Genomic DNA, 27093 nt, shown 5'->3' with positions numbered 1-27093 from the left:
CTCTAGGAGAAGCACTGGCAGGGGATGGGTGTTGGGGCTGGAGAGGGAGTGAGAGGATTCTTCCAAGAAGGGAAATTGGTTCAAAAAAATAGTTGTCCCTACTGATTGTTCTTTATTTTGAGTCCCTTTATCTTCATATCTAAAGTAAGGCCTTCAGGCTTTGGTCCCTAACCAAATCCCAAAAGAGGGTCCAAGTTTTGTCCTAAGCATAAATAGGGGCTTCTGTAAGAGCTATTGGTCCAGGCTTTCCTGAAGCTTTGATTCATCACTAAGTTTAAAGTCATAGGACCAGAAAGGACTTCAGATAAGTCCCCTAAATAATGCTGATGTTGTTGGTAATAGGTCATCTAGGCTAGGTAGTTTGATGCTGACATCAGGAGATTCTAATAAGTTGGAGAAAAAGAAGCCAACCAGCCTTCTAATCCTACTAAATATACAACTCAATAGAATTAGACAATGGTTACAATATAAAATTTTATTGCCAATAAAAGCCTTTAATAACTCATTTATCCTGTTTCAGTAGGACCTTATTCTTTCTGATGAAAATCCAGTCATAGCATCTCTCATTAAAAATAAAATTATTTTGAAATAAATAAATATATAAAATAAATAGCATATTCATTTCATAAATAGTTTGTCCTTATGCACAGTATCCATGCTTACATTTTAATATCATTTTCTCACAACCTACCCCATCTCCCACTTCCAATGGCAGGAAAACTGCATGTCAGGACAGATAAGAAATCTCCAAAGCCAATGCAGGGATGGCCTGCACCAGGGTCATAGCCCCAAGGATTTTAATGAGACTTTTCTAAAGCTCTGTATGTAGCATCTATGGCAGATTCCTTGGTCTTTCATTTACCCATTGTCAAAGTATTTGGGTAGATTGTGGGGCATGATATCCCTGGCCCTTGGGAGGGGCCCCCATTCTTTCTTGTGCCACCTCAGGGGAAAGAACATGAGTAAAGAAAAAATGTATATACAAGATTCCCTCCAGCCCACCCCTTCCACCCGTATCCCTCCCTCAAATAACCCAACTTTGATATACACTTTGAACAAGGGAATAGCTGGGTTGAGTTGAACAGGAAGTGCTTCTCTGTTATCTAAATTGATAGGTAAGAGGGTTGAAAAGCTATGAGTATAGTGCTTGCAGAGACAACTGTGGACCTAGAGTATGGGGGTCACAGAGGTCATACTAGGGGTCCATTATCTATAGCGGAAGAGGTCTCTGGACATGGAGGGCAACTTAGAAGGATCTACTGGCCTGGGCAAAAAGTGAGTGAATTTCTGGTGTCGTTTAGTCCTGTATCCCTCCCGGGGTGAGCCGTCTTTATTCAAGGCCACATAATACTGTCTCTCCGAGTCCAAGTGTTTGTACAAGGTGGAAGCATAGGTGTTGTACCAGTTTTCTTCAAATTGTTCCCGGAAAACACATTCACGTGTGAGTTTCTTCTGTGAGGGTGAGAAAATAAAGCAGAGCCTATTAAATGACTATTTCTCCCATCCCAACTTGCTGAAATAGCAATAGCACATTGTTATAAGAAAAAGTCAGTCCTATCTCCCAGTATTCCTGAGCATCTTCTTTCAAAATAGCACAAAACAGTCCTGTCTGTATTGCCTTCATCCTCTTTCATGAACCACACAGAAATATTTTAGGTGACATCTTTCCTGAAGGCAGGAGACTGAAGGACATGGTCTCACCTGGTTCTTTGAACCTGAGAATTTCTGCTATGGCCTCCCAGTGCTCCTCTGGCATCCAAGTTTTCTCCCTACTTAGGGCAAATAATGTCAAATCCATTGAGATTACAGTCAACCATGTCAACTAACAGGCAAAGGCCTTGGGTCTATATAAAGCTCCATGGGAGGTGAGTTGTGATCTCTCCTAATGAAGGGTCTCAGGCTTGTCAGTTGGAAAGTTCAGAAAAGATCTCCTTGAAAAGTTCCTCCAATCCGGCTACTTCAAGCTAGCAGTTCCTGAGGCAGGTCTCTTGCCTCTGTCCCTTTTCACACTTGATTCAGCTGGCATACTACTTGCTGGGGTTGCCAAAACTGAGTGCTGGGGACAGGCCTATCTCTTAGGTGTCAGGGAAAAATTTGCTCTGATTTCATGGGGTGCAGGCAGCCAGAAAGCATGCTATAGGACTCAAAAGGCAAGCCCAGGAGTTGGGATCCCCTGAAAGGGTTAAGGTCAGCAAAGTCACTCACCATTCCCCAGCTCTGGGCTAGCTTCCAGAATAGAGAACATGTACTGCAGCCAACCCAATCCTAGCTGGGGACTTAGGGCTGTCACCAGACCCTGGAACCCTCACTCTTCATTTGTTTGTTTCATTTGGCCTCTGGGATTCAGCTGAAGCAGCCTGGAAACCAGGGACTGTGTTTTTAATCTCAGAATCTCAATCTGAAGGCCAGCTCTTCCACTGCCTATTTTTTGTGCCAGCTATCTGCTGCTCCTCTAGGTACCATTAAAATTCGGAGGTGCTCCTCAGGAGTATAAATGCCCCCAAACCGTTATAAACTGTTGACAAACCAGCACAGCTTACTATTATCATGAGACTAGCTGGCCCACTAATGGAAAAGGTGAAAGCAAATGTAGCACAGAAAAGCTTATGCTTTGATGGGAACTGAACGAGTGAAAGTGTTATATAGCAAGCTCTTAGGCAGCCAAGAAGCAACTAGATGACACTAATCCTTTGCAGTAGATAGAAGTATTTCAAGTGCTAGATAAATGTTTTTATACTTTTTCCTTACATAGTCCAAACACTGGTGGTAATAGCCTCTGATGAAAAGAAAACCTTCAACTTACCGACCCATACAGTTCTCCTCGCTCATTCATTCCTAAGTACAGGCCAGAGTCCACTCCCCGGATGCTGATCAACCCCACAGCCAGACTAATAAACTCCAGGATTCCTAGAGCAAAAGAATGAATGCCATTTCTATTATTGATGTCAAGCTAAGAGGAAGCTGTTCAGGTGACATGAGCTACTGGTCATTTATCCCCAACTGGAAGCCAGCCCTGTATGCCTTTGGTGAGTTACCTTATGAAATTATCTTTTGCAGCAAGAATGAAACCTCAGAAAAGTTGCTGAGTCTCTCTCTGGGCTTTCGTTTTTCCATATATAAGATGGGTGAAACAATTTCTTAACACTCTTAGACAAATGAGGAAGAGACCATGAGAAGGCTTTGGCTATGAAAGCTCCATAATTACAAGGTACTATTGATGTTAAATACTGCCATTTCAAGAAATGGGAGGGTAGCTTTCTACATGGAAGAATGTGGCTAGATTTCTGTATCTCCCCAAAGTCACTTCCCTCCTCCCTAGCTCACACAGCATTACCTTGTTGTTCTCTAGGCTGAATTTCTTTTGCACCTTCTTAGCTCCCATGTCCTTAAAGCCACATGAGGCTGTCAACTGCTTGTAGCTGACTCTAACAAAGGCCACACAGTCCACTCACTAAATCTGTGTCTCCTGCCTATGGCACAAGGAAAAACATGGCCTGGTGAGAGCTTTCTCCTAAAGTATGCTTTTAGCCAGTGCAGTCCCAGGCTGACAAGGCTGTCATTTTCCCCCTGTCTCTTTAGAATTTTAAGTTTATCCATGGCAAAGAGTTTGCAGGTAGTACTGGATTTGATCCTGACTTGATACTGATACAACTTTAAGGGGAAAGTTTGGAAGACATTCAGAAACATCCCTCTACCTGACAAAGTTAGAGATGAGGAATTGAAAATGTTTTAATTTACCCAGCAGCTCTAGGAGGAAAAAAAGATATCAACTTCTAAGAGGGAAAAAGGACCCAGAACTTAAATCCCAATGATGCTGAAGACTACTATTTTGTCTTAAGATGGTATATCTGTTATTCTATGGATATAAACATAATGGTCAAGTAGATTCCTCTTTGATATTCCTGTGTCTAACCATGTTTTTCAACATACAGACCAAACTTGATATGGTTGACTCACAGAGGCAACCAAAGGTATGAAATGAGCTCAGATCTGGCTGCTTTTCTTACCCCAACTACATAGGGAGTGTAATTGATTCCTTAAAGATTACTTAACAAATTAAGTGGTTAATTTTGAAATCAGATTCAAAACTCCAGTGGGAACTCTCCTTAAAAGCCCCAGTGATTTGTGCTGGTATATGGGTATGCAGGTGTGGCAGCTTTAGGGTACATGTTTCCATGGCCCAGTTGGAGCTCTTGGAAGAACGCAAAGTTCTGCTGCCATTGTATTGCCTCTAATGCTGAAATCCTTTAAGTTTTATTTTCAGGTTGTTCTTAACTCTTATACTACAAGAAAGGAGTTTTGGGAAAGGAGATTGACGAAAGATGATAGGAAGAGAAGGGCAAATAGCTAGTGTCAAGTAGGGGTTTAGGAGGAAGTGATTTAAAGGATCAGAACCTTTAGCTGCAAAACATAAGTGTCTGATTTTGGCTCTGCTTTGTTTAACATTTTAATAAATGACTTGTAAGAGGACATAGGGGAACTGCCTACCTCAGTTCTAGAAGATGTATAGCTGAGAAGGTGACACAATCAAAATCCAAAGCAATTGCAAGAGGGTGGGAAAATGAGCTGACTCCAACCAAATAAGCTTTAATTAGAGTAAATGTAAAGTCCCAAACTTTGGTCCCCAAACTGATTACTCAAGAGGTTTTGTATTTGTGTTTTGTTGGAGGATGGTGAGCCTCAAGCACGGATAGTTGAGTTAATCATACTCCTTGTTTTATGGCCTATTTTCATAATTGGTCTGTACAAGGGCTTTTTATTTATCTATTTCTTTCTATTTCCATACTCTGCTCCTATCCTCTTCCCCACTTCAAGCAACCATGTATACTTTCTTGAAAACATGTAATATTCCTATGTGTTTCCATGCATTTTCATTAAATACAAGTCAGCCCACCTTTGGAATGAGGAGATGTGGCTTAGCAGAACATACACAATGATGACTAAGAGATTTAACTGGACAGGGTAAGCTTAGGATGGGTGATTCATGATATTAAAAAGTTCATGTACAACTAGTCATGTAAAAATGAAAATTTCTCACAAAACTAATGTGAAACAAAAAAAGCTGATGTGATCTAAGGCTGCACTGACAGAGGTCTAGTAACTGGCATAAGGGAGGAGACTGGGGATACCTGGGTGGCTCAGCGGTTGAGCATCTGCCTTTGGCTCAGGGCATGATCCTAGAGTCCTGGGATTGAGTACCGCATCGGGCTCCTTGCATGGAGCCTGCTTCTCCCTCTGCCTGTGTCTCTGCCTCTCTGTCTCTCATGTATAAATAAATAAAATTTTTAAAAAAGGGAAGAGACTTCCCCACTCTGTTCTGCCGTAGACCACACTGAGAGTGCTGTTTTTAGTTCTTCTGTGTTTAAAGTGGTCTATGGAAAAACAGGAGTATGTTCAAAGGAGAGTGGCTAATATGGCGAGGAAGCAAGAAACCAGGTTATGGTTCAGTTCTGCGTGCTAAACTTTGAGGGATACCAACCTGCTGGAACCTTCAGTTTTTTCCTTTGCTTAGACAAATTGCTTCTGAGCTTCAAGTCTTAGTTCCCTCATTCTCTAAGTATCTCATGGCTCTGATAGCCCTGAGCTCATTAAGTAGCAGAGGGCAGCTTGTGATCTCACCATCCAAGACCTGGTGTGAGAACAAATCATGAAACACAAAAGGTGTGGCCATTTGAGTCACTACAGTTTTTCTCCAACTCTCTGTTAACCCTGATGCCAAAGGACAGATCATACAGGAAGTCACTTGGGTTGTGTCCAGTAACCGGGGTCTCCAACAGCTGGAATCATCCCTGTCCAGCTGTCTTTGGGCATCATTTTCCTTTGCCAACTTTCCTATTAGCTGGATTCAAACTGTGGGAACCCAGTGGCACATGATGATGGAACAGATATACCTAAACCTCCTGAATCCCAGCCAGCATGAAGGGAGAGAGAAAACAAGCCATTTTCACATTTTCCCAGTTACAGTTGGAGGGGGGTATTAACAGCAAAGTGTGGAGGTAAAATATTAAGTAGACAATGTTTGTCTCCAGTTCTCTCACCCCCTTCCAGGTCCACAACCTCCCTTCTATTCTGCCTCATCTTGACCTGTCCATCTCAGGTTCTGGCCTTTGCTCCACAATTTCCAAACTCTTCTTACATCTTTTTCCCCATGGCCTCAGTCAAAACATATCTGTCCTGAGCCCCACTGCTTCAGAACCTAGCTAGATGGTGGGCTAATGTGTCATTGAATCTGGTTCCATAACTTGCCTGAGTGCCCTTGGTCATCCTTTCAGGCCTTCTGGGCCAAGACAGTGCTGCTTTGGCATCGTGACAAATGAGAACCAGATTGCTCAAAACCCAAAGCAGCTGCATTAGCCTGCTCCATCACACCTGGTGGGAGGCCTCTCCTCCAGGCTGACTCCCAAGCTCTGCTCTGCCAGTCTACAGGTGCCCCTCAGGAATGCCAGGATCCCCATGAAACTCATGGAAATGCCACCTCCTGACTACTGATTGCAGAATGGAGTGGGAGAGGGGGGAGCATAGGCTATGGCAGAAGGTTATTATTTGGAGTTGTGGCTGCTCTTGGGCTTAGCTTAACTTGTTCTGAACACATGGATTCCAGGGTAATCCTTGGGGGCCCTGCTCTCCAATTACAACAAATAGTTATTTACTTTACATGGCCTTTGGAGACTACCTCCTCCCCCCAAGCAGAAATCTATAATATTTTATATCTTAAGTCTGGCCTACTTTACCCTGCTGGAATGTTGACTGCTAAAGCACTTATGGAATGTAAAAGTTTCGATTTATTGAATACCCTGGCTGATTAACTCAAATGTGGAGGGAGGAGAATTAGCAAACTCAAACACCACCTCTTTCTTTGCCAAAAGCTAAACTGAGAAAGAAAGAGTAAATGTGTGTTTGAAAGTTGGCATTGGAGGTTACAAAGAGACAGCTTTGACTAGTTATCATTTCCTTTACAGGAAATACATGGAACGGCCAGGAAACCAGGGAAGGAGGAAAGGGAAAAAGGTGGTGCAGAGGTGGTCTCAGGCAGTGTTATTTTAAAAGGCAAAACCAAAAATGAAGCAGTCAGTTAAGCAGCAATGAAAACATCCCTTCCTCCTGCCAGTTTTATTTCTTTTGGTTTCTCCTTAAACTTACCCTTAGCAGGCCTGAGAGATGAAAAGAAATCAAGATGTGTCCTTAGGGAGGTAATTAAAGACCACTTATCCCAAGAGCCTATTACTAATTTATGGTGACCTTGTAGGTTATTGAGCTCAGCTTAGGCAGAGTCAGACGAATACTAGCTGCTGGAAGCCAAGCTCATAGTTTCCCCACCTCTGATGCCCCCACCCTACATTTCTCCATCATTTCATGATTTTTCTTTTTATATATCAGAAATGAGCTACTTCAATATCTTTAGGCCATTTCTGGGAGACTTTGGGAGGTTCTGAGGCCAGGGTGGGAGTCCCACTCCTGAAGAGGAACAAAAGGGAACTGCAAAGTCACAAGTGATGGAAGGGAAAGGAGCCAAGTTGCGTCTCCCACTTCCCTGACCCCACCTATCACCCTTTTGAGGACCTGCTGCAAGTTTATACAGACACCTGCACCCCTCCATTACTCCCACCCACCTCACACACAACCCACTGTACGCCAGGTCGGTGAGTGCCTTTTTCCAAGATGACATAGACCTCATTAGAGTTCCTGTTTGCTCCCAGCAAGGAACACCAGCCCTGACCTTAAGTTGTTTGCTAGACTTGGCCTTGCCCAGGAACTGGCCTCTGGGAGCTGCCCCCTCCACCCCTCCCCGCCTTTCACTGTGCACTCCAGATGCAGCTCTAGCAAGGCAGGGGAATAGGAGGATGGGGCGGTTTGGGGGGGGGGAGACGGGGGAGGGTGGAATAAAGAAGGGAATGGGTATCATGCTTGAGGGGTGGCAATGCCTCTTACTGGCTTAAGGATAGAAGGTGTCCTTGGGCCATAGGGTTCTTGGGAGGAAGTAGAGGGCACTGGGGGATGGGGCTCCCAGTAAAGGTAGCTGTCACAGCACCTGAATTATGGTTTAGTAGTGATAGGAAATTGAAAATAAAAATGGCCAAGTTACTGAGGAATGAACACATTTGTTTAGAAACCTAATGATCTCCAATCCACATCAAGGTTTTACTAATTATGTTTTGTCTGTGAGACAGGCAGATGTGCCATTTAAACAATCTGCCGGGTGTTGGGCAGAGAAAATCCTGTTAGGTTGTACATTTCCTGTCCTGAGCTCAGGAGACACCTGTTTCTGGGTTTGGGAGTGGGCCCAGGACCACTTCCTCACTGTGAGGCAAGGGGTCCAGAGGTATATACAGGCAAAAGCTGACCTAGGGAGGTCCTCACACACTGGACAGCGGGAGGCTGTCCCGGTTTCTCCAATACCCAGCACGCCTTGCTGCCTGGATTGGCCTCCACCCCGGGCAGAGCAAGCCAGAGGCAGGCAGGTGCCACGGCTGCCCAGTCCCCGTCTCCGCCAAAAGCGACTCCGGCTGGGGCCGCCTGCCCACCACATCCATAGCCCACAAAGGCGTCTGCTCCAGACAATCCGCCACGGCCATGACAACCCTGCTGCCCTCGAGACCCCGCGCTGCAGCCACGGTGCCTGGCGTCCTCGGCGAGTGCTCCCCTTCTCCAACTCCACCTGCTTTCATCCTAAGCGCAGCGTCCAGTGTCAGAACGATTCCCTCGCTATGGGGGAGGGAAGAAGGGTGGAGTGGGGAAAAGAGAGGCTGCACCTCAAGGTGCCCCCGCCTCTTCCCGAGAGCGTCTGAGGGTGCCAGGCGCCCTGACTCCGCGCTACTCAGGTTTGCACCATCCGATCCCGCCTGCCCCACGTCCCTAGCGGTCTCCCGCCTAGACGCGCCCGGACGGCACCGAGCTGGGGGCAGCCCACGGCCCCCAAGCCCAAGCCCCGAGCCGTTGGCTCCCCAGAGAGCCGTCTGCTGGCTTCCCGTCCCTCCCTGCCGCGTCCTCACCGAAACGACTGTGGTCGTGGCGGGTGCCATGCACTGTGCCGTTGGGGAAGATCTCCAGGTGGAAGCCGGTGCGGCAGTAGAGCTGGCGGCGCCGCAGGATCCCCTTCAGGTGGGCGAAGTCTGTGGGCGAGCCGCGCTGCAGCTTCCCCTCAATCTGGCCCAGGCGCTCGTTCAGGAAACCCGAGGAGTCAGCTATGGGCACGTTCCCCACAGACGAGGAGAAGCCGTGCAGATCCCAGTCCAAGGAGGCGAAGACCCCCCCCACCTCCGCCATGGCGGGGTGCGCGGGGCCGAGTGGGGGCCGCGGGGCGCGAACTACCTCTCCGCTCGGCGAGTGCAGGCGACTTAGCGGCGCTTGTTCTCTCCCTCTCTCGCTCCGCGTTCTGCCTAGCTGCAGTTGACGTCTGTTCGCGTCCAAGGAACTTCTCAGCGGCGGGGCAACGAGCTCCTGACCTTGCTCTCAGTCAAAGTGGCGCTTCCCCTACGCATCCATCTCCCTAGGCCTCTCATAGCTGGCTTCCTCGAGCTATCAGATGCAAATGGCACTTTATATACATACGCACTCCCCTTACATTGACATATTGGATATTTAAATACAAGCCACACCTCACTGGCATCCCCTCGGAGATTGGAGTGTGGTTCCCCCCCCCCTTTGTATCCATTTGGCTCTTTTTGGAAGGGAGGGGGTGAGGGAGGAGAGAGCGAGCGAGCTTCACTCCCTCTTTTATTATGAAAAAAATGGCAGGAAAAAGCTACACATTGCAGTGAGGCATAACTGCTTTTGGCAGGTTTTTCTGAAACTGCTGATGAAATAACGGAGCCCAGTGCGTGGAGACTGTTGGCGCCCACGGCCACTCGGGCTTGTTGAGTGGAGGTCTGTTGGCTGCGCGGGGGCAGTTCCCACCTCCCGCGCGTCTTCGGGCTTCTCGCGTTTGGAAAGTGGCTTGAGACCAGGGCTGCTGGGAGTTCACGCGTTCTTGAGCCCTTCTTGTTCCCAGGCTGCTCGAAAACCGCAGAAAGGGCGCTTGGCCTGGGACAGGAGCTCCCTGGTTTCTTTGTTCTGTTGCCCATCCCGTCCCACTCCCCACCTGTAGGTGGGTGGGGGCTGAGGAAGTGAAAAATCCGGAAGCGAATAAAGTTGCAAAATTTGGGAATGGGGGTGGTAGCGGTCCCTGCCGGCACCGAGGCGGGGACTTTAAGGGGTCTGGGAGGAGCAGGAAACCCCACGGAGGAAAGACTTTTTTTTTTTTTTAAGGGACGTTTACAGTTTAGGAAAAGTATGGGGGAGTAAGAAATAGAAAGTGATCTTTTTGTAAAATGATCTCCACCGGCTTTCTGGGCGCGCCTTTACAAGGCTCTCGAGAGCAAACTCGGTGAGAGGCCATTGGAAGCCTAGTGGGGGCTTCCACCCACTTCTTTTCTTGTTGGAAACAGGTGTTTCCTTGCTGTGTCCTGTGCCCTGCTCCGAGATATTCTATTATGAAGAGCCGCAGTTGGAGCAAGATCTGGCGGCTTTCAAGGGCAACCCGTAACGTCATGAAGATTTGGGGAGCAGGTACCCAGACTGCCCAGCTCCCCCACACCTCTGCCCCCACCTGAACCCTGGGGCTCCTCTCAGGCCCTGGTGCTCAGCGTCCTGCTCGCCTATTAAACTGCGTTGTTGCCTGCAGTTTGCACCCGCAGCGGGCTCTGGCTGTCTTACAGTCTCCGGCAGAAGCTGATCACAGCCAGCACCTCCACCTCCACCACACTCCTGTCTTTGCAGCGCCTCCTGCTGGAGAACCCATGTCTCATGGCCAGTTCGAACTCCGGGTCTCCAGGAAAGAAAACCAATTTAACTCAATTCAATTAGTGCAATCTGATTCCCGCTCCTGGGCACCCACGTACACTGCAAGCTCACTTTCTGGAACTGCCTGCAGCAGTTCTTGGTTTGGAACATCGTGGCTTGGTTCTGGTGTGTCTCCTTAGCTCAGACAGAACCGCCTGAGCCAAGCACAATATCCAGCACATAGTAGGGGCTCAGAAATCATCTTCTGTATGCTCCCAGTAGTAGGGAACACAGATGAAAATGCTCTTCCCATTGTAGGGGACACAGAAATGCAAAAGATGGCGTCCCTATTGGAGTATTGATGGATGAAATGACAGGCTATCTGGGATTTACTTTAATCCAGAGTGAGAAGACAGAAGGAGTGGAGGTATAGATGCAATAATACTATTCATATGTTACTAATTGTTGAAGCTGGCTGATGGATCCCTGGATGTTCATTATAAATTCCTTCTGCTTTATATAAAAACATACACATGTGAAATTTTTCCTAATAAAAAGCTTTCAAAAGCAGGACTGACATAAAATGAGGAAATCCTTCCTTCCTTCTTCCTTCTTCCCTTTGAAGAGTTCACAGATCTAGTGAGAAGGTAGGGCTGAGGGGCGGAGGTTAAGATAAATATATAAAAGACTAGAGGGCCTGGGTGGCTCAGTGTTAAACGTCTGCCTTCAGCGCAGGTCATTATCTCGAGGGTAGCACCCCCCACTTACCTGGGAATCGGCTAGTCCATTTCCCCTCCCCCACCTCAGGCTCTCTCTGTCTCTCTCTCTCAAATAAGTAAAATCTTTAAGCGACTAGAATACCAGGTAGTATAAGGTACAGAGTGCTGTGTGAATTCAGAAAGTGAAAGAAGACCTATCTGGAGGGGTTTAGGGCTGGATTCTGGGCCAAAGTGTGGCCTTTGGTTTGGATGGACCGCCAAGGGAAAATGGGAAGGATTTTGCAAATTCCAGTGGGCCACTTCCAGGAAGGGGAAAAGAGTAACAAAGCAAATGGGACAATTTAAACGATAAAGACTAATTCTTGGGAGTTTCAGTGAATGTCACATGAAATGATGTGGATGAAACTGCTTTGAGAAGTATGTGATTGTAAAGGATTTAGATGTCTCTGTGATGATATAAATAACACACTGATAATGGTGAAAGGTCATTTCCTCAACAATTACTTCAGGGAATTTCTGTACTCTTTGTCACCCAACATTCCCAAAGTCACCAACCACAGTTGCAGATCTGGTGTCCTTGCTGATCTAAGGTCAGAGATATAAGCTTTCTATCTGCCTTCTGGGGCTTTTCTGAGATTAAGCTGGCCAATGATTCTATTTTAAAGATTTAATTAATTTATTTATTTGTGAAAGAGAGCAAGTGGAGGAGGGGCAGAGGAAGAGGGAGAGAGAATCCCAAGCAGACTCCGTGCTGAATGGAGAGCTGATGCGGGCTGGATCTCACAAACCAGAGATCATGACCTGTGCCCAGACTGAGAGTGGATGCTTAACCGACTGAGCCACCCAGGTACCCCCTGATGATTCTATTTTAAACAATGTTTCCATGAAGTGGCCCAATTGAGAGCACTTTTATGAAAGTTATTTAATTTTCACAACATTGTGGGTAGCAAGTGCCACATCCCTATTTTAGAGGTGAGGTTAGGTGACTAGCACAGAGTTGTATAGCTAATAAGCAGAGTCATAATTTCATCTCAGATCCACTGGGGGCAAATTACTCTCAATTTATGGGCCTTGGGATTATACAAAGATCAATGTGTTGAGGACAGTGAGATTTCAGAATATTTTGGTATTTTGGTTTCTAGAAAACCCTCAGCAGGACATAACCTCTGGCCAGGGTTGAATATATGGGATGAGAGGAAAATGTACATAAAAAAAGAAGCAACCCCACATTGGGTTCAGGACAACACTTTTGAAGTGAGGATAACGTCACAGTGGTATTGTGAGGATGAAATGAAATCACTGATGGTAAGTGTCCAGCATTCTGTCTGGTATAGAGAAGACACTCAACACATCTGAGATCCCATCCTCCTTCCCCGATATCTTGTAAGGTTGACATGAAAAATAAAGCAACCTATGTGAAAAGGACATAGAAAAAAACACCTTAAGAAAAAAGAGTAACTGGGTGATGGGCACTGAGGAGGGCACTTAATAGGATGAGCACTGGGTGTTATACTATATGTTGACAAATTGAATTTCAATTAAAAAATGTAAAGAAAAGTGCAAACCATAACTGCAATTAAAGTTTCAAAAGAAAAAAAGAAAAAAGAGAGTTCTGACTCAGGCTATAAGTGACCAGAAACTGAGGGCAGCCTGCTGAGATCTGTTCCTTGAGAAGGATATAATGAAGTTAATAATGCTCCTACTCACTCTCACCCCCCCCACACTACCCTCCTCAGGAGGTGGGAAAGGTTGTCTGAATTTGTTGCTTAGCCTAGTTCTTAATTTTCCCTACAGCATATGAATGTTTTTTCCTTTTTAACTTACTTTCCCGGAGAGGGGGCATGGGGAGCTATATTGCTAGGCAAATCCTGCAGGGAGCATAGCTGATAACACCAATTGCTTCTATTTACTAAGCACTCACTTTGGGTTAAGCATTGCCTTAGGTGCTTTACATGCATTATCTTCCTAAGCCTTATCACAATTCCAAGAAACAGTTTTATTCCCATTTTACAGCTGAGGATGCTTGAGGCCCAAAGATATTCAATAATTAGTAGCAGAGGCTAGACTTAAACTGTTGATTTTAATTTAGGACCTAACCCTGACATTACACTGCCTCAATCTATTTACTTCAAAAAGAACTTATATTGCTCCTTTGTCCTTTGTTCCTGCTTTTCCTTTCCTTCTGCTTTCTTTGTGGATGGTAGTATATAGTATAGCAGTTGCACATTTCATCTTTGCTGTCAGACTGCCTAGGTTCAAATCCCAACCTAAAGCCATTCTAGGTGTTGAAGCCTCAGCCTTGCTGGATAATGGTGATGAAGAAGAAGATGATGATAATAATCATGACTGCCTAGGGTTGCTGTGAGGTTTTATTTATTTTTAAAAATATTTTATTTATTTATTCATGAGAGACACACAGAAAGAGCAAGGCAGTGACACAGGCAGAGGGAGAAGCAGGCTCCATGCAGGGAGCCTGACGTGGGACTCAATCCAGGGTCTCCAGGATCATGCCCTGGACTGAAGGCAGTTCTAAACCACTGAGCCACCGGGGCTGCCCTGCTGTGAGGTTTTAAATGAAATCATACACAGAATGTACTTAAAACTGTGCCTGGCACATATTAAGTGGTCATTGTTCTTAGTATTATTTACATCCTTCCTGGCCCCAGTCATATTTCCTCCCCAGCTTTCCTTAAACCATGCTCATTTTTTCCTAAGGCAGAGATGAGAACACTGGCCGAGTCACCCCAAAGCAATCAGTTCCAATTCTATTATTCCTTCTCTGTGATATTGGGTCAGTCTTGTTCTCTCTGGGCTTTAGAGGCCTGTCTCAGAAATGAGGTGACCAAACTGTCACCTCTCTGTGGGTAGGCAAGTAATGGGAAAGTGGCAGTCTGAGAAAAACAGGAAATGACTCTTCTGTAAATTCCATATACTGAGCATTCAAAGTGCCTGGCATTATCTAAGTGCCTTACATTTCAATCACATCATACCACCACCAGGTAGGTGCTATTATTATTCTGATTTTCAACAGATGGCAAAACCAAGGGCTGGAAAGATTAAGTAACTTGCTCCAGGTGATGCAGATTATAGGTGCTGGGGCTGAAATTAAGACCCTGGAGAGTGGCTTCAGAGTCCATGCCATTGGTCACTACACTACTCTGAAAAGTGTCGGAACCTTTTTCAAGAGACAGTGTTATGATGTTACCCCATCTTCTTCTGGACAAAGAAAGTCCAGGGTAAAAGAGCAGTCAGTTTTTTCTCCCCCGGTGGTTTATGGTTGAGTGTGAGAAGTCTACAAAAAGTCAGATGACATTCCAATTTCCCCATTCCAACTCTAGGGCCCAAAGAGGAAATGAAGTCTCTTTAGCTGGAACAAGCCCCCATCTTACCTGTGTGGTTGGCTTCCTGCAGTGAGAGTCAAGTCTCAAGTCTCCTTTGTCTCAGCCATTATTCTCCCATGGGCCTACCTGCAATGGGGGTAGGTAATGAACCATTTATTCTGGATGTAACTTGCCATTAGTTGGCAGGTGATGACATCTTTGTGAAATGACCTCTTAGTTCTGTGAGAGGAATGGGACACTGTAGAATGTGGCTCTAACCCTGGCAAAATGGATCAGTTCTCAGCCTGGCATGTGTGACTGTGAATGTGAGTATCAATGGTAGATGTGTAGGTTCAGAGCTGGGTGTTGGGAGAGAAGTATGAGCAGACTCTGATTGTATTGGTTTTCCCAACACAAATACATGCTTATATTTGTATATGACACTAGAAAATTTGCTGTTATAGCAAGAATTGTGTGTTTAAGGTGTGAATAAGTGGATAAGAGTATATGAATCTACAGAGCTCTTGCTTATATGATATATAATATGATGGTTGATGAATATATATGATGGTTGTGAAGCTAAGTTTGAATCCAAAGTCACTTCTTTTTTTTTTTTAAACCTGAGATGATTATTTTAGTCCTACAATCTGATGACAAGTTTATTTCAGGAGATGCAGAAGCCAGTTGGAGGGGGGCTTCTCTGAGGTCCCAGTTTCCTTGGAGCCTTGCTGAGGTAGCCTTTTAGCATCTCTTTCTCACATAAATGAAGGGGAAAAGCAGGGTCTTCAGATCAGCTCTTTGCTTTCTGGCTATGGCCTACAATTAGCAAGATTGTCACTCTGCTTTGCTTCTCTGTCCCTAAAACTGGAGACTTTATCCAATTTCTGTGAGGGGTTTAAGTCTCATCAGTTACACTCTGATTTCTGGGAAATTCAGCATTTATTTGCTATGTTTGAAGCTATAGAAAGAGACTAAAGGTTCTGGTCTTCCCACAGAACTGCTGGTGCCACAGGCTTCCCTAAGGATAGGTTGAATAACCCTTTGCAAAGAAAATCACTGCAGGGTACAAGAGGGCAGAACAGAATTAGCAAGGAGTTATAAGTGTAGTTCATAGTCAATAGTTACTGGAGCAAGACACTAGGAAGAAATGTACATCTTGATTGGAGTGACTGTGGTCCTAGCTCTTGCTGCACTAATGTCTGGGACTTTGGCTAAACTATTTCTTAACTGTGGACGTCAGTTTTCCTAACTATGAAAAGAGGGGCTGGACTAGATCAGCCTACTCAAACTTTTATTTTTTAACTGAAGTAACCCTAATGACAGAGGAGTAGAAACATGAAATCCTCAGCATGAGTAGGGGAGAGGGGTGAATGGGGGTAACTCAAAGCAGCCTACTGTGAACTTGAAGTATCTTTGAGGTCTTATCCTAAAAATGTGTAAACTTTGCATTTTCCTATATGATAGAGCCATATTATTTTAATACAGAAGTATTTTGAATTTCTTATATTCTAGCAAAATTGACACTCTAAGGAAGCATTCCATGTTTATTCTGTGGCTTTGTGGATCCCCTGGCACACTGCCATGGACCTCTAGAGGTGTGCATACCCCAGTTTAAAAGTTTGGAAGTAAATGATTAAGATTCCTTCCAACTCTGACACTCTGTGTTTCAGTGACCTGGGAATACCTTTGGTGTCTTCGATAGCTGCACCCTTGGATGCTGGAGGTTTTTAATTTTTAAATTTTATTTTTTTATGGCTGTGTCTGAACACTCTGTTTTCTAGCCAGTTATGCAAAAATAATGGAAACCCCTGATTTTGTTTCTAGAACAAGCATCTCCAGTGTTTCTTTGCTGAGCCCCAAATACAGGCTCAGGCTTATGCTAAGTGTCCTAAGGGAGGTCAAGAAGGACATTTATGGTACTATTATGGAACATAAATTAGGTTACATGAAGCAACAGAGGTTAAGAGTTTGATGAATTAAATACTAAATTGTGTGGTGTAGATTTTAAGTGCTGTAGAGGTTAAGAAGCAGAACACAGATGTGGGGATCCCTGGGTGGCGCAGCGGTTTAGCGCCTGCCTTTGGCCCAGGGCGCGATCCTGGAGACCTGGGATCGAATCCCACGTCGGGCTCCCGGTGCATGGAGCCTGCTTCTCCCTCTCCCTGTGTCTCTGCCTCTCTCTCTCTCTCTCTCTCTCTGTGACTATCATAAATAAATAAAAATTAAAAAAAAAAAGAACACAGATGTGCTTCCTGGAAGAGGTAATAGAGCAAGAGAGGGGTTTTGAAGAATAAGCATGGTTCAGATAAATGGAGTGGAGGAAGACTGGCATTCCAGGTAGGAGGAGGGCATGAATAAAAGGCCTAGAGACTATCAGGATTGTGGCCTGCTTAGGTCTATCCCAGAGTCTTGCTCAGTAGCAGGAGGCATGGATGGCTGAAATAGAGTCTTTTCCCCTCTGGGCATGAGTTATTAGCTACTTATCAGTCCACTGTCTTTTTTTTTTTTTAATAGGAGGCTGTAACTAAGGTTCAATCCCTCTTCTGCAGGGAGTAGGAAATCCTTGGAAGAAAAAAAAATGACTCTCAAAAAGGGATTTGGGAGAGAGAGTGGAGCATAAAAAATATCCAAATGACCTTTTGTACACTGTCATTCAATCCAATTTATTATTAGATATAGGTTTATTCTATACGCCATTAGATTTCTGGTCTTTTGGGTGCATGTTATTTCCTCTGGATTTCTTTTTTTTTTAATTGAAGTGTAGTTGACATACAATATTATATTAGTTTTAAGTGTATAACAGTGATTCAATAATTATGTACATTATAAAATGCTCACCATGATAAGTGTAGTTACCATGTTAATGTGCAAAATTACTACAATATTATTGGCTATGTTCTCTATGCTGTGCTTTTCATCCCTGTGACTTATTTATTTTATAACTGAAAGTTTGTATCTCTTAACTCCATTCACCTATTTCACCCTCCTGCTCCTTCCCTCCAGCAGCCACCAGTATGTTCTCTGTATTTATGAGCGTGTTTCTGGTTTTTGTTTGTTTGTTCATGTGTTTTTTTTAGATTCCATATAAAAGTGAAATAATATGGTATTTGTCTTTTTCTGTCTGACTACTTTCACTTAGCATAATACCCTTGAGGTCTATCCATGTTGTCACAAAGGGCAAGATTTCATTCTTTTTAATGGCTGATTAATATTACACACACACACACACACACACTCACACCCCACATCTTCTTTATCCATTCATCTATTGATGGACATCCTCTGGTTTTCTTTATATTGATAAAAATTCATTTTGAGGGACCCTGGATAGTGCCTGCACAGTTCATGTGGTTCAAGACAGCCTAGAGCACACGGGGGTTCAAAGCCTCTGTCCATGTCACCTCAGAACATAGTGTGTGGGCTAGAGTGAAGGGACCTGTTCAGGACCTGCTGGTGACTGGAGATGGTGATACCAGAACTGCCTCAGAGCATAACTTAAGGAGAGACACACCCAATTGGAGCAGATTCAGTGTTAAGGGGAGGTTTTGACAACAAGCCCAGGGAGGACTAGATTGTAGGTTGGCAGTTAGGACCAGGTTGCCTATAGCAGGCAGACATAGGTGTCTCTGCAGGGTGCAGAGCCAGCATCCAGGTAACCTGGTAGCAGGCTTTGGATAAGAGTGTAGGTAGTGAGTTGTGTCAAGGAAGTGCAGTTGCAGGTGGCAGGGACACATTACCAATAGTTTAAAAATCCAAACAAAGTGGAAATATTAATATGACTAACAAAAATAAGGAGGTGATGGGAGAGAAAACAGATGGAGATAAATAAGTGATGATTTTTAACTACTTTATTGAAGCATAATAACATATAAAAAGCTGTACATATTCAATATATACAACTTGATGTGTTTGGGGTAAATATATACCCTTGAAACTGTCACCATAATCTATGCCATAAACATATCCATCACCTGTGAAAGTTTCCTCTTATCCTCTTTATTTTTTTGATTATTATTGCTATTATTTTTGGTGATAACACTTAACAGATGATCTTCCCTCTTAGCCAAATTTTATGTATACAATATGATATTATTAACCATAAGTACTATAGTGTACAGTAGATCTCTAGGGCTTATTCATTTAGCATAACCGACTGCTGATTTATTTATCTTTTCTACCAGGGAATCAATTGATAACATCTAAAATTGAAATATGTAAATTTTAAAGTACTCCAGGGGCACTTGGCTAGCTCAGTCAGTAGAGTATGTGACTCTTTTTTTTCTTTTATTTTTATTGGAGTTCAATTTGCCAACATTTATCATAACACCCAGTGCTCATCCCGCCAAGTGCCCCCCTCAGTGCCCATCACCCAGTCACCCCAACCCCCCGCCCACCTCCCTTTCCACTACCCCTTGTTCATTTCCCAGAGTTAGGTGTCTCTCATGTTTTGTCACCCTACTGATATTTTCACTCATTTTCTCTTCTTTCCGTTTATTCCCTTTCACTAATTTTTTATATTCCCCAAATGAATGATACCATATAATGTTTGTCCTTTTCTGACTGACTTATTTCAAATATGTGACTCTTGATCTTGGGGTCATCAGTTTGAGTCCCATGTTGAGCGTAGAGTTTACCTAAAAATTTTTAAAAGTACTCCAATTGTCAGAAAGGACCCAGGCTGGGTAAGGATTGGAGGGAGTGTCAAGGAAGCCCCTTCCCCCCTCAGTGCTAGAAGAATTTGGATACCTAGGGAATGACAGGGCCTCAGATATTGAAGGAATAAGATAGGAGCTCAATCATAGGAACTAGGTATAAGGCAGGAACCTAGAAATCAGGGAAGGGACAAGAGCCTAGTTACTAGAACTGGAATTATGAGATCACAGCAGGGCCAGACACTACTTACTTGAGCCTCAGCTGGTGAGGTATGGATGGAAATGTCTTATATTTCCTCCTGATTCAGAATATAATAAATCTTAGAGTCCAAGCTTTGTAGAAATGGAGGGGAAATAAAACCTATCAGTGGGGGTTAGGTGGCATTGGAAGGGGCATGGAGCTGGACAGGTCATCACAGTGTGATCCAGACAAGATCACATGACCATATTACCACTCAAAATGCCTGCAGCAGGGTCTAGAGATTATGTTTCCTCATTTCCTGCACCCTCGATTCTCTTCACCTCCCCAAGAAAAGAGCACAAAATTGTTCTTTCATGGCATTGCTTTCACTGTCTGGACCTTTCCAAGACCAGGCTTTTCTTGATTAGCATCTCAGGCCCATAGTGGAGGATGAGGTCACCCTGGTATGAGATGAGATGACAGTATCATGACTTGACTGGCCATAAAACAACTGGTTAAAAGCTAAATTTTGTAATCTCATAGTTTACCAAGGGGTTGTGTAGTTCAAAGCAATAACCATGACATGAAACTATTTGTAAAATTCTGACTTTCTCCTGAACTGAGTGTGGATTAGGGGTTGGTTATGGTGGTGTAAGGGAAGGGAGAACTAAGAGCTGGGGAAGGCAAGCAAGGAAGGCCCAGATGGCTCAAGGGTGAGACCAACATTCATGGTTTCTCTAAATGTGACAGGGGTCTCCTCTTCTGCAGATATAAAACGCTTTAAGATTTCCAAAGCAGAGGGTGCTTAACCTACTGACCCAACCTAGGAAAAAATAGTAATCCCAGTAGGAATTGCTTAGCTGCCTAAACCATAACTGGGTTTAGGGGCAGCTGTCTGCTTGTGTGGGGCAGGATGACTTGCCTTCCACCAACGGTTTGGAGCTGGGCCATTCTGGGGGCTGACAGCCTTGGGATTAGATACACACTGTAACTGGTGGGTCTCAGGCTTAGTCTCTGAGTCCAAGAGTGAATTTGTATAAGATATGAAATATCAGGTAAAGGACAGATATGCAGTGGAGAGTACCGGATGTGGAATCAGAACTGAGTTTGACTCCTGGCTTTATCACTGGCTGTGTGAATTTAGGCAAGGCATTTAATTCTCTCCAGTTCTGTTTCTTCCACTGTAAAACTGAAGCAATAATTGAATTTACCTTTTAGGTGATTGTGAGACTAAAATGCAATTTAATTTAATTTAATATGGGTATGTATATACATATTATAAAATTGTCCATGAAGGTCTCACTGTTACTAATGGTAACTAGTTAGTTGCACAGTGATATGTATGTCAGGGTCTCTGTGGTTCTACATTAGTGGGTCTTGTGATTATTTTTCATTTCCATGACTGCTCAATACAGTGGTTTTTGAGAGGTGGGGAGGTGGGTTAAAGTAACTTTGCAGCAATAGAGGACTGTTTTATGAATGCATACTCCTTCATTGACTTTTCCCCTTTTTTATCATTTTTTCAAAGGATGGGAGGCAGCATGGTATGGAGTCAAGTCAGACAAATGGGGTTTGAACACCAGGTGTATCACTCAATGGCCGTAGAACCCCAGATGAGTCATGTTAACTTCTCTGAGCTTTATTTTACCATTTTCAGAGTACAGGTCTTTCACCTTCTTGGCTAAGTTTATTCCTAGGTATTTTGTTGTTTTTGGTACAAATGTAAATGGCATTGTTTTCTCAATTTTTCTTTGTGCTGCTTCTACACTACTGTATAGAAATGTGACAAATTTTTGTACATCAATTCTGTATCCTGTGATCTTACTGAATGCATTTGTCAGTTTTATTGGTTTTTTTTTTTGTAGAATTTATGGTTTTCTCTATATAGTATCATGTCATCAGCAAATAGTGAAAGTTTTACTTTTTTCCTTACCAATTTGGATGACTTTTATTCCTTTTTTAAAAGATTTTATGTATTTATTCATGAGAGAGAGAGAGAGAGAGGCAGAGACACAGGCAGAGGGAGAAGCAGGCTCCACTCAGGGAGCCCAACATGGGACTTGATTTCTGGATCCTGGACTTGATTTCTTCCCCCTGAGCAGAAGGCAAATGCTCAACCGCTGAGCCACCCAGGTGTCCCTTATTCCTTTTTCTTATCTGGATTGCTGTGCTTAGGACTTCCTGTACCATGTTGAATAAAAATGGTGAGAATGGATATCCCTGTCTTGTTCCTGACCTAAGGAACATTATACACTATTGTGTATAATGTTAACTGTTGGTGTTTCATATATGGCCTTTTTTATGTTGAGGTATGTTTCCTCTAAATCTGCTTTGTTGAGAGTTTTTATCATGAATGGATGTTGTACTTTGTCAAATGCTTTTTCTGTATCTACTGAAATGGCCATGTAATTCTTATCCTTTGTTTTATTGATGTGATGTATCATGTTGATTGACTTGTGAATATTGTACCACCCTTGCATTGTGTGAATAAATCCCACTTGATTGTGGTGAATGATTTTTAAAAATGTATTATTTGATTTGCTTTACTAGTATTTTGTTGAGGAATTTTGCATGCATGTTTATAAGAGATAATTGGCCAGTATTTCCCTTATTTTGTAATGTCTTTTCCTGGTTTTGGTATTAGGATAATGCTGCCTCATAGGATGGATGTGGAAGATTTCCTTCCTCTTCTATTTTTTGAAATAGTTTGAGAAGAATAGATATTAACTGTTCCTTAAATTTTTGGTAGAATTCATTCATGAAGCCATCTAGTCCTGGACTTTTGTTTTTTGTTTTGTTTTAAATATTTATGCCTGGATTTTCCCAGGGAATTTTATTTTATTATTTTATTTTTATTTTCTATTTAAATTCAATTTAGGTAACATATAGTATATTATTAATTTCAGGGGTATAATTTAGTGATTCATCAGTTGCATATAACACCCAGTGCTCATTACATCAAATGCCCTCCTTAAAGGCCATCCCTCAATTACCCCATCCCACCACCCACTTCCCCTCCAGCAACCCTCAGTTTGTTTCCTAGAGCTAAGAGTCTCTCATGGTTTGCCTCTCTCTGTGTTTTCTTTTCTTTCTTTTTTTTTTCAGTTTGTCTTTTTTAAAAAATTTTTTATTGGAGTTCAATTTGCCAACATATAGCATAACACCCAGTACTCAATCCATCAAGTGCCCCCCTCAGTGTCCATCACCCAGTTATCCCAACCCCCTGCCCACCTCCCTTTCCACCACCCCTTGTTTGTTTCCCAGAGTTAGGTGTCTCTCATGTTCTGTCACCCTCACTGATATTTCCCACTCATTTGTGTTTTCATCTTATTTTATTTTTCCTTCTGTTCCCCTCTGTTCATCTGTTTTGTTTCTTAAATTCCACACATGAGTGAAATCATATGGTAGTTATCATTCTTTGACTGACTTATTTCACTTGGCATAACGCCATCCGGTTCCATCCATGCTGTTGCAAATGGCAAGATTTCATTCTTTTAATGGCCAAGTAATATTCCATTGCATATATATACCACATTATCTTTCCATTCATTCATCTGTCAATGGATATTTGGGCTCTTTCCATAATTTGGCTATTGTTGATAGGTGCTGCTGTAAACACTGGGTTGCATGTATCCCTTTGAATCAGCATTTTTGTATCCTTTGAACATATTTTCTTTCTTTCTTTCTTTCTCTTTCTTTCTTTCTTTCTTTCTTTCTTTCTTTCTTTCTTTCTTTCTTTCTTTCTTCTTTCTTTCTTTCTTTCTTAGACAGAAAGAGAGAGGGGAGGGGCAGAGGGAGAAGAAGAGAAATCCTCAAGCAGACTCTCCACTGAGCATGGATCCTGGTGTGGGGCTCAATCCCAGGATCCTGAGATCATGACCTGAGCCAAAATCAGGAGTCAAACCCTTAACTGACTGAGCCACTCAGGCACCCCTGTATCCTTTGGATAAATACATAGTAGTGCAATTGCTGGGTTTTAGGGTAGTTCTATTTTTAACTTTTTGAGGAACCGTCATACTATTTTCCAGAGCCCTTTTCATGTAGTGGTCATGGTTCCTTTAGTTTTCATCTGAGAAACTTTTTATCTCTCCTTCTATTTTGAATGATAGCCTTGCTGGATAGAGTATTCTTGGTTGCATATTTTTCCCTTTCAGCACTTTGAATAAACCATGCCACTTTTTTTGCCCTGCAAAGTTTCTGCTGAAAAAGCCACTGATAGCGTTATGGGGTTTCCTTTGTATGTAAGTGTCTTCTTTAGTCTTGCTGCTTTAAATTTTTTTTCTTTGTCACTACTTACTGCCATTTTAATTGTTATTTGTCTTTTTCTTAACAAAAAGATTTTATTTATTTGACACAGAGAGAGCACAATCAGGGGGAGTGGCAGGCAGAGGGAGCAAGAGAAGCAGACTCCCTGCCAAATAAGGATCCTGATACAGGGCTTGATCCCAGGACCCTGGGATCATGACCTGAACCAAAGGCAGATGCCCAACTAACTGAGCCACCCAGGCACCCCAAGCGTCTGACTCTTGATCTCAGCTCAGGTCTTGATCCTAGGCAGAGGGAGAGAGAGAAGCAGGCTCCCCACTGAGCAAGGAACCTGACATGGGGCTCAGTCTCAGGACCCTGGTATTATGACCTGAGCTGAAGGCATATGGCTAACTGAGCCACCCAGACACCCCTTAATTACTATGTGTCTTAATGTGGACCTCCTTTGGTTGATACATATATTTTTTTTCTTTGGTTGATATTGTTGGGGGATCTCTGTGTCTCCTGGAGCTGGATATCTGTTTCCTTCCTTAAATTTGGGAAGTTTTCAGTTATTATTTCTTTATTTTTTTTAAATTTTATTTATTTATGATAGTCACAGAGAGAGAGAGAGAGAGAGAGAGAGAGAGAGAGAGAGGCAGAGACACAGGCAGAGGGAGAAGCAGGCTCCGTGCACCGGGAGCCCAACGTGGGATTCGATCCCGGGTCTCCAGGATCGCGCCCTGGGCCAAAGGCAGGCGCCAAACCGCTGTGCCACCCAGGGATCCCTATTATTTCTTTAAATAAATTTTTTTTGCTCCCTTCTCTCTTTCTCCTCTTTCTGGGATCCCTATAATGCAAATGTTCTTATGTTTGATGGTGTCACTGTGTTGCCTAAATATATTCTCATTTTGCATATTTTCTTGTCTTATCTGCTCAGCTGGATTACTTCTCATTACTCTGTCCTCCAGGTCTCTAATTAATTCTTCTGCTTCCTGTAGCCTACTATTTATTCCATCTAGTGTATTTTTAATTTCATTTATTGTGTTCTTCATCTCTGATTGGCTCTTTTTTTATCTCTTTGTTAAGGGTCTCACTGATATTCACCACTCTTTTTTCAAGTTCAGTGAGTGTCTTTATAACCATTACTTTATTTTTTTTCAGGACACAGCTGGATACAGCTTTATTGTGGCAGTGGATGTGAGCAGGGGTTGGTGTGGTCAGCACCAGTGTGTGGAAGGAGTGGGAGGAAATGGAGGGAGTGTGGGGAAATGAAGGGGATGGGGCAGAGCCCAGGGAACCCCAGGCTCAGGCCAGGAGTTGTGGTTGGGGTGACCTTTGCCAGCCCTATCCAGAAATCTGGGCCGATGACTCCAGAACTGGAGCTCCCTCTGGCTGGGCTGGATGAGGCAGCAGTGGACAGGAGGGGCTCACACATGGGAGAAGGCATGGCTCTTGCAGAGGGGCTTGTCCTTCTTAGAGTAGAAAGTCTTTCCTTCCAGGTTGATCTGGCATATCGCACACGTGCCAGCTGAAGCCCAGCGCCTCCAGGAAGCGGTCCCCAGCATCCATCTTGAAGTCACAGCCCTGGCCAAACATCTTCTCATAGTCTTGCTCGCAGTAGGGTGCTCCTTCTTCCATGTAGAAGCCCCTTTTCCGAATGGGTGTCTTGCAGGCCGCACAGGTGAAACAATGCATGTGCCAGGTCATCTTTAGGGCATGCATGATCTCGCCTGTGATCTTTTTCTTGCACTTGGCACAGCTGGGTGCATAGCGCACATCATAGCAGGGTGGGCAGAAGATGGCACCCTTCTCCTCAAAGAAACCGCCCTCTTCCAGGACCTTCCCACACTGGCTGCACACAAATTCCTCGGGGTGGTATGCATGGCCCAGCGCAACCAGGTATCGGCCCCGGATGACCAGGTATCGGCAGTGGTGTTACACGAGAGTCTTGCCATTGTTGTCACCACCTGCTCCCTGTGCCCCCTCCGGCGGCTGCCTGCACGATGGAGGTGCGGTTCTGCAGAGGTGTGGGTGTGGCTGGCTGGCTGTGCCGGGTGAGCACCGTGCTGGTCTTGTCCGGAGCATAGCGCTCAGCAAATCCAGGATCCACAGCCCAGGGTGGGTGGCTGGTGGGGCTGACGGTGGTAGGGCCAGCCCAGGGTTCCTGGGGTGTAGCTGAAGCTGGGGCTGGGGCTTCTGTCCTGGGCACCTGGCTTGATTTCTTCAGGTGTTCCTCATCCGGGTCTAGCATGAACTCGGTGCTCGTGAGGTGGGCAAGGATGCGGAAGGAACGAGACTGGCTTGTCCCGGGCCGAGGCCACCAGTCCTCTGTGTCCTCCATCAGCCGCTGCTTGCTGGCATCTGGGACCAGCGGCCGGAGCGGCTGTCCATTCTGCTGCAGGGCATTGTCAGCTGGCAGGGGTACCCCAAAGGGCCGGGCCGTCTTGTTGAGGGAGGCGCTGGGTGCAAAGGTGTACCACGGGGGATCCGCGGCGGGGGCCAGGGCCTTCTGCAGTTTGTTCTGAGCTGGCTGGGCCCTGCTGAGACCCAGGCTCAGGTGCTCCCCGCAGGCACGAATCTTGTTCTGGGCTTCAATGTGCGTCAGGCCCCCCGCATTCTTGCCATCTATGCTCAGCACCCAGTCACCCACAGCCACACCGGCCTGTGCAGCTTTGCCTCCAGAAGTGAGCCTGGAGATGGAGAGGGGCACATTGAAGTCCTTGCCCCTCTGCAGCTGAAAGCCCCAAGGTGCGGGCCCCTCCAGCACCACCTTGAAGGAATCCATGGCGCCTGCCCCTACTCGGCCCCGCGGAGGCGCTGCTCGGTGGCTGGCCCCAAAGAGCCGCGTTGGGATCCACCACCGGTGTTCTCTAACCATTACTTTAAATTCTCTCTCAGGCATGTTATTTATCTCCATTTATTTTGTTACCTTGCTGTGATTTTGTCATGTTCTTTCGTTTGGGACATATTCATCTCCCTCCTCATTTTGTCTCTCTGAGGAGACAGAGTGTTAGGAAAGTAATCTACATCTCCTATACTTGAAAGTAATGGACTAATGAAGAAGATATCCTGTAGTGCTCTTCAGTGCAGTGTCCTCTGTTCCCCAGAATCTGGTTCTTCATGGGTACCTCCTATGTGTGTTATGTGCATCCTGCTGTTGTGAGCCACTTTTTCCTTCAGTCCTATCATCTGCAGTGGCTCTCTTTGCCTTTTGT

The 27093-nt window shown here is 44.5% G+C and overlaps 1 protein-coding gene and 1 pseudogene across 1 annotated transcript; both read right to left on the bottom strand.

The window, feature by feature from the left end:
- Positions 1-460: 460 nt before the first annotated feature.
- On the bottom strand, positions 461-9689 carry FGF16 (fibroblast growth factor 16). Its single transcript, XM_025466234.3, has 3 exons — positions 8991-9689; positions 2804-2907; positions 461-1452 (listed from the first exon to the last, which is right to left on the bottom strand). Exons 1-3 carry the CDS (start codon positions 9262-9264, stop codon positions 1207-1209), a joined length of 624 nt encoding a protein of 207 aa, XP_025322019.1. The 5' UTR covers positions 9265-9689; the 3' UTR covers positions 461-1206.
- A 15616-nt stretch (positions 9690-25305) lies between these two features.
- Positions 25306-26708, bottom strand: LOC112671880 (PDZ and LIM domain protein 7-like; annotated as a pseudogene).
- Positions 26709-27093: the final 385 nt, after the last annotated feature.

Source organism: Canis lupus, chromosome X (genome assembly GCF_003254725.2).
Source record: "Canis lupus dingo isolate Sandy chromosome X, ASM325472v2, whole genome shotgun sequence".
In the NCBI taxonomy this organism is placed as follows: Eukaryota; Metazoa; Chordata; class Mammalia; order Carnivora; family Canidae; genus Canis; species Canis lupus.
Note: the sequence above shows the minus strand (reverse complement) of the source record. Positions and strands in the feature narration are given on the sequence as shown.

Coding starts and splice junctions, on each gene's coding strand:
- FGF16 (XM_025466234.3), bottom strand. CDS start 9,264: ATGGCGGAGGTGGGGGGGGTCTTCGCCTCCTTGGACTGGGATCTGCAC. Junction 2,908..8,990: donor CCACGACCACAGTCGTTTCG/GTGAGGACGCGG, acceptor CTTTTGCTCTAG/GAATCCTGGAGTTTATTAGT. Junction 1,453..2,803: donor GAGGAGAACTGTATGGGTCG/GTAAGTTGAAGG, acceptor TCACCCTCACAG/AAGAAACTCACACGTGAATG.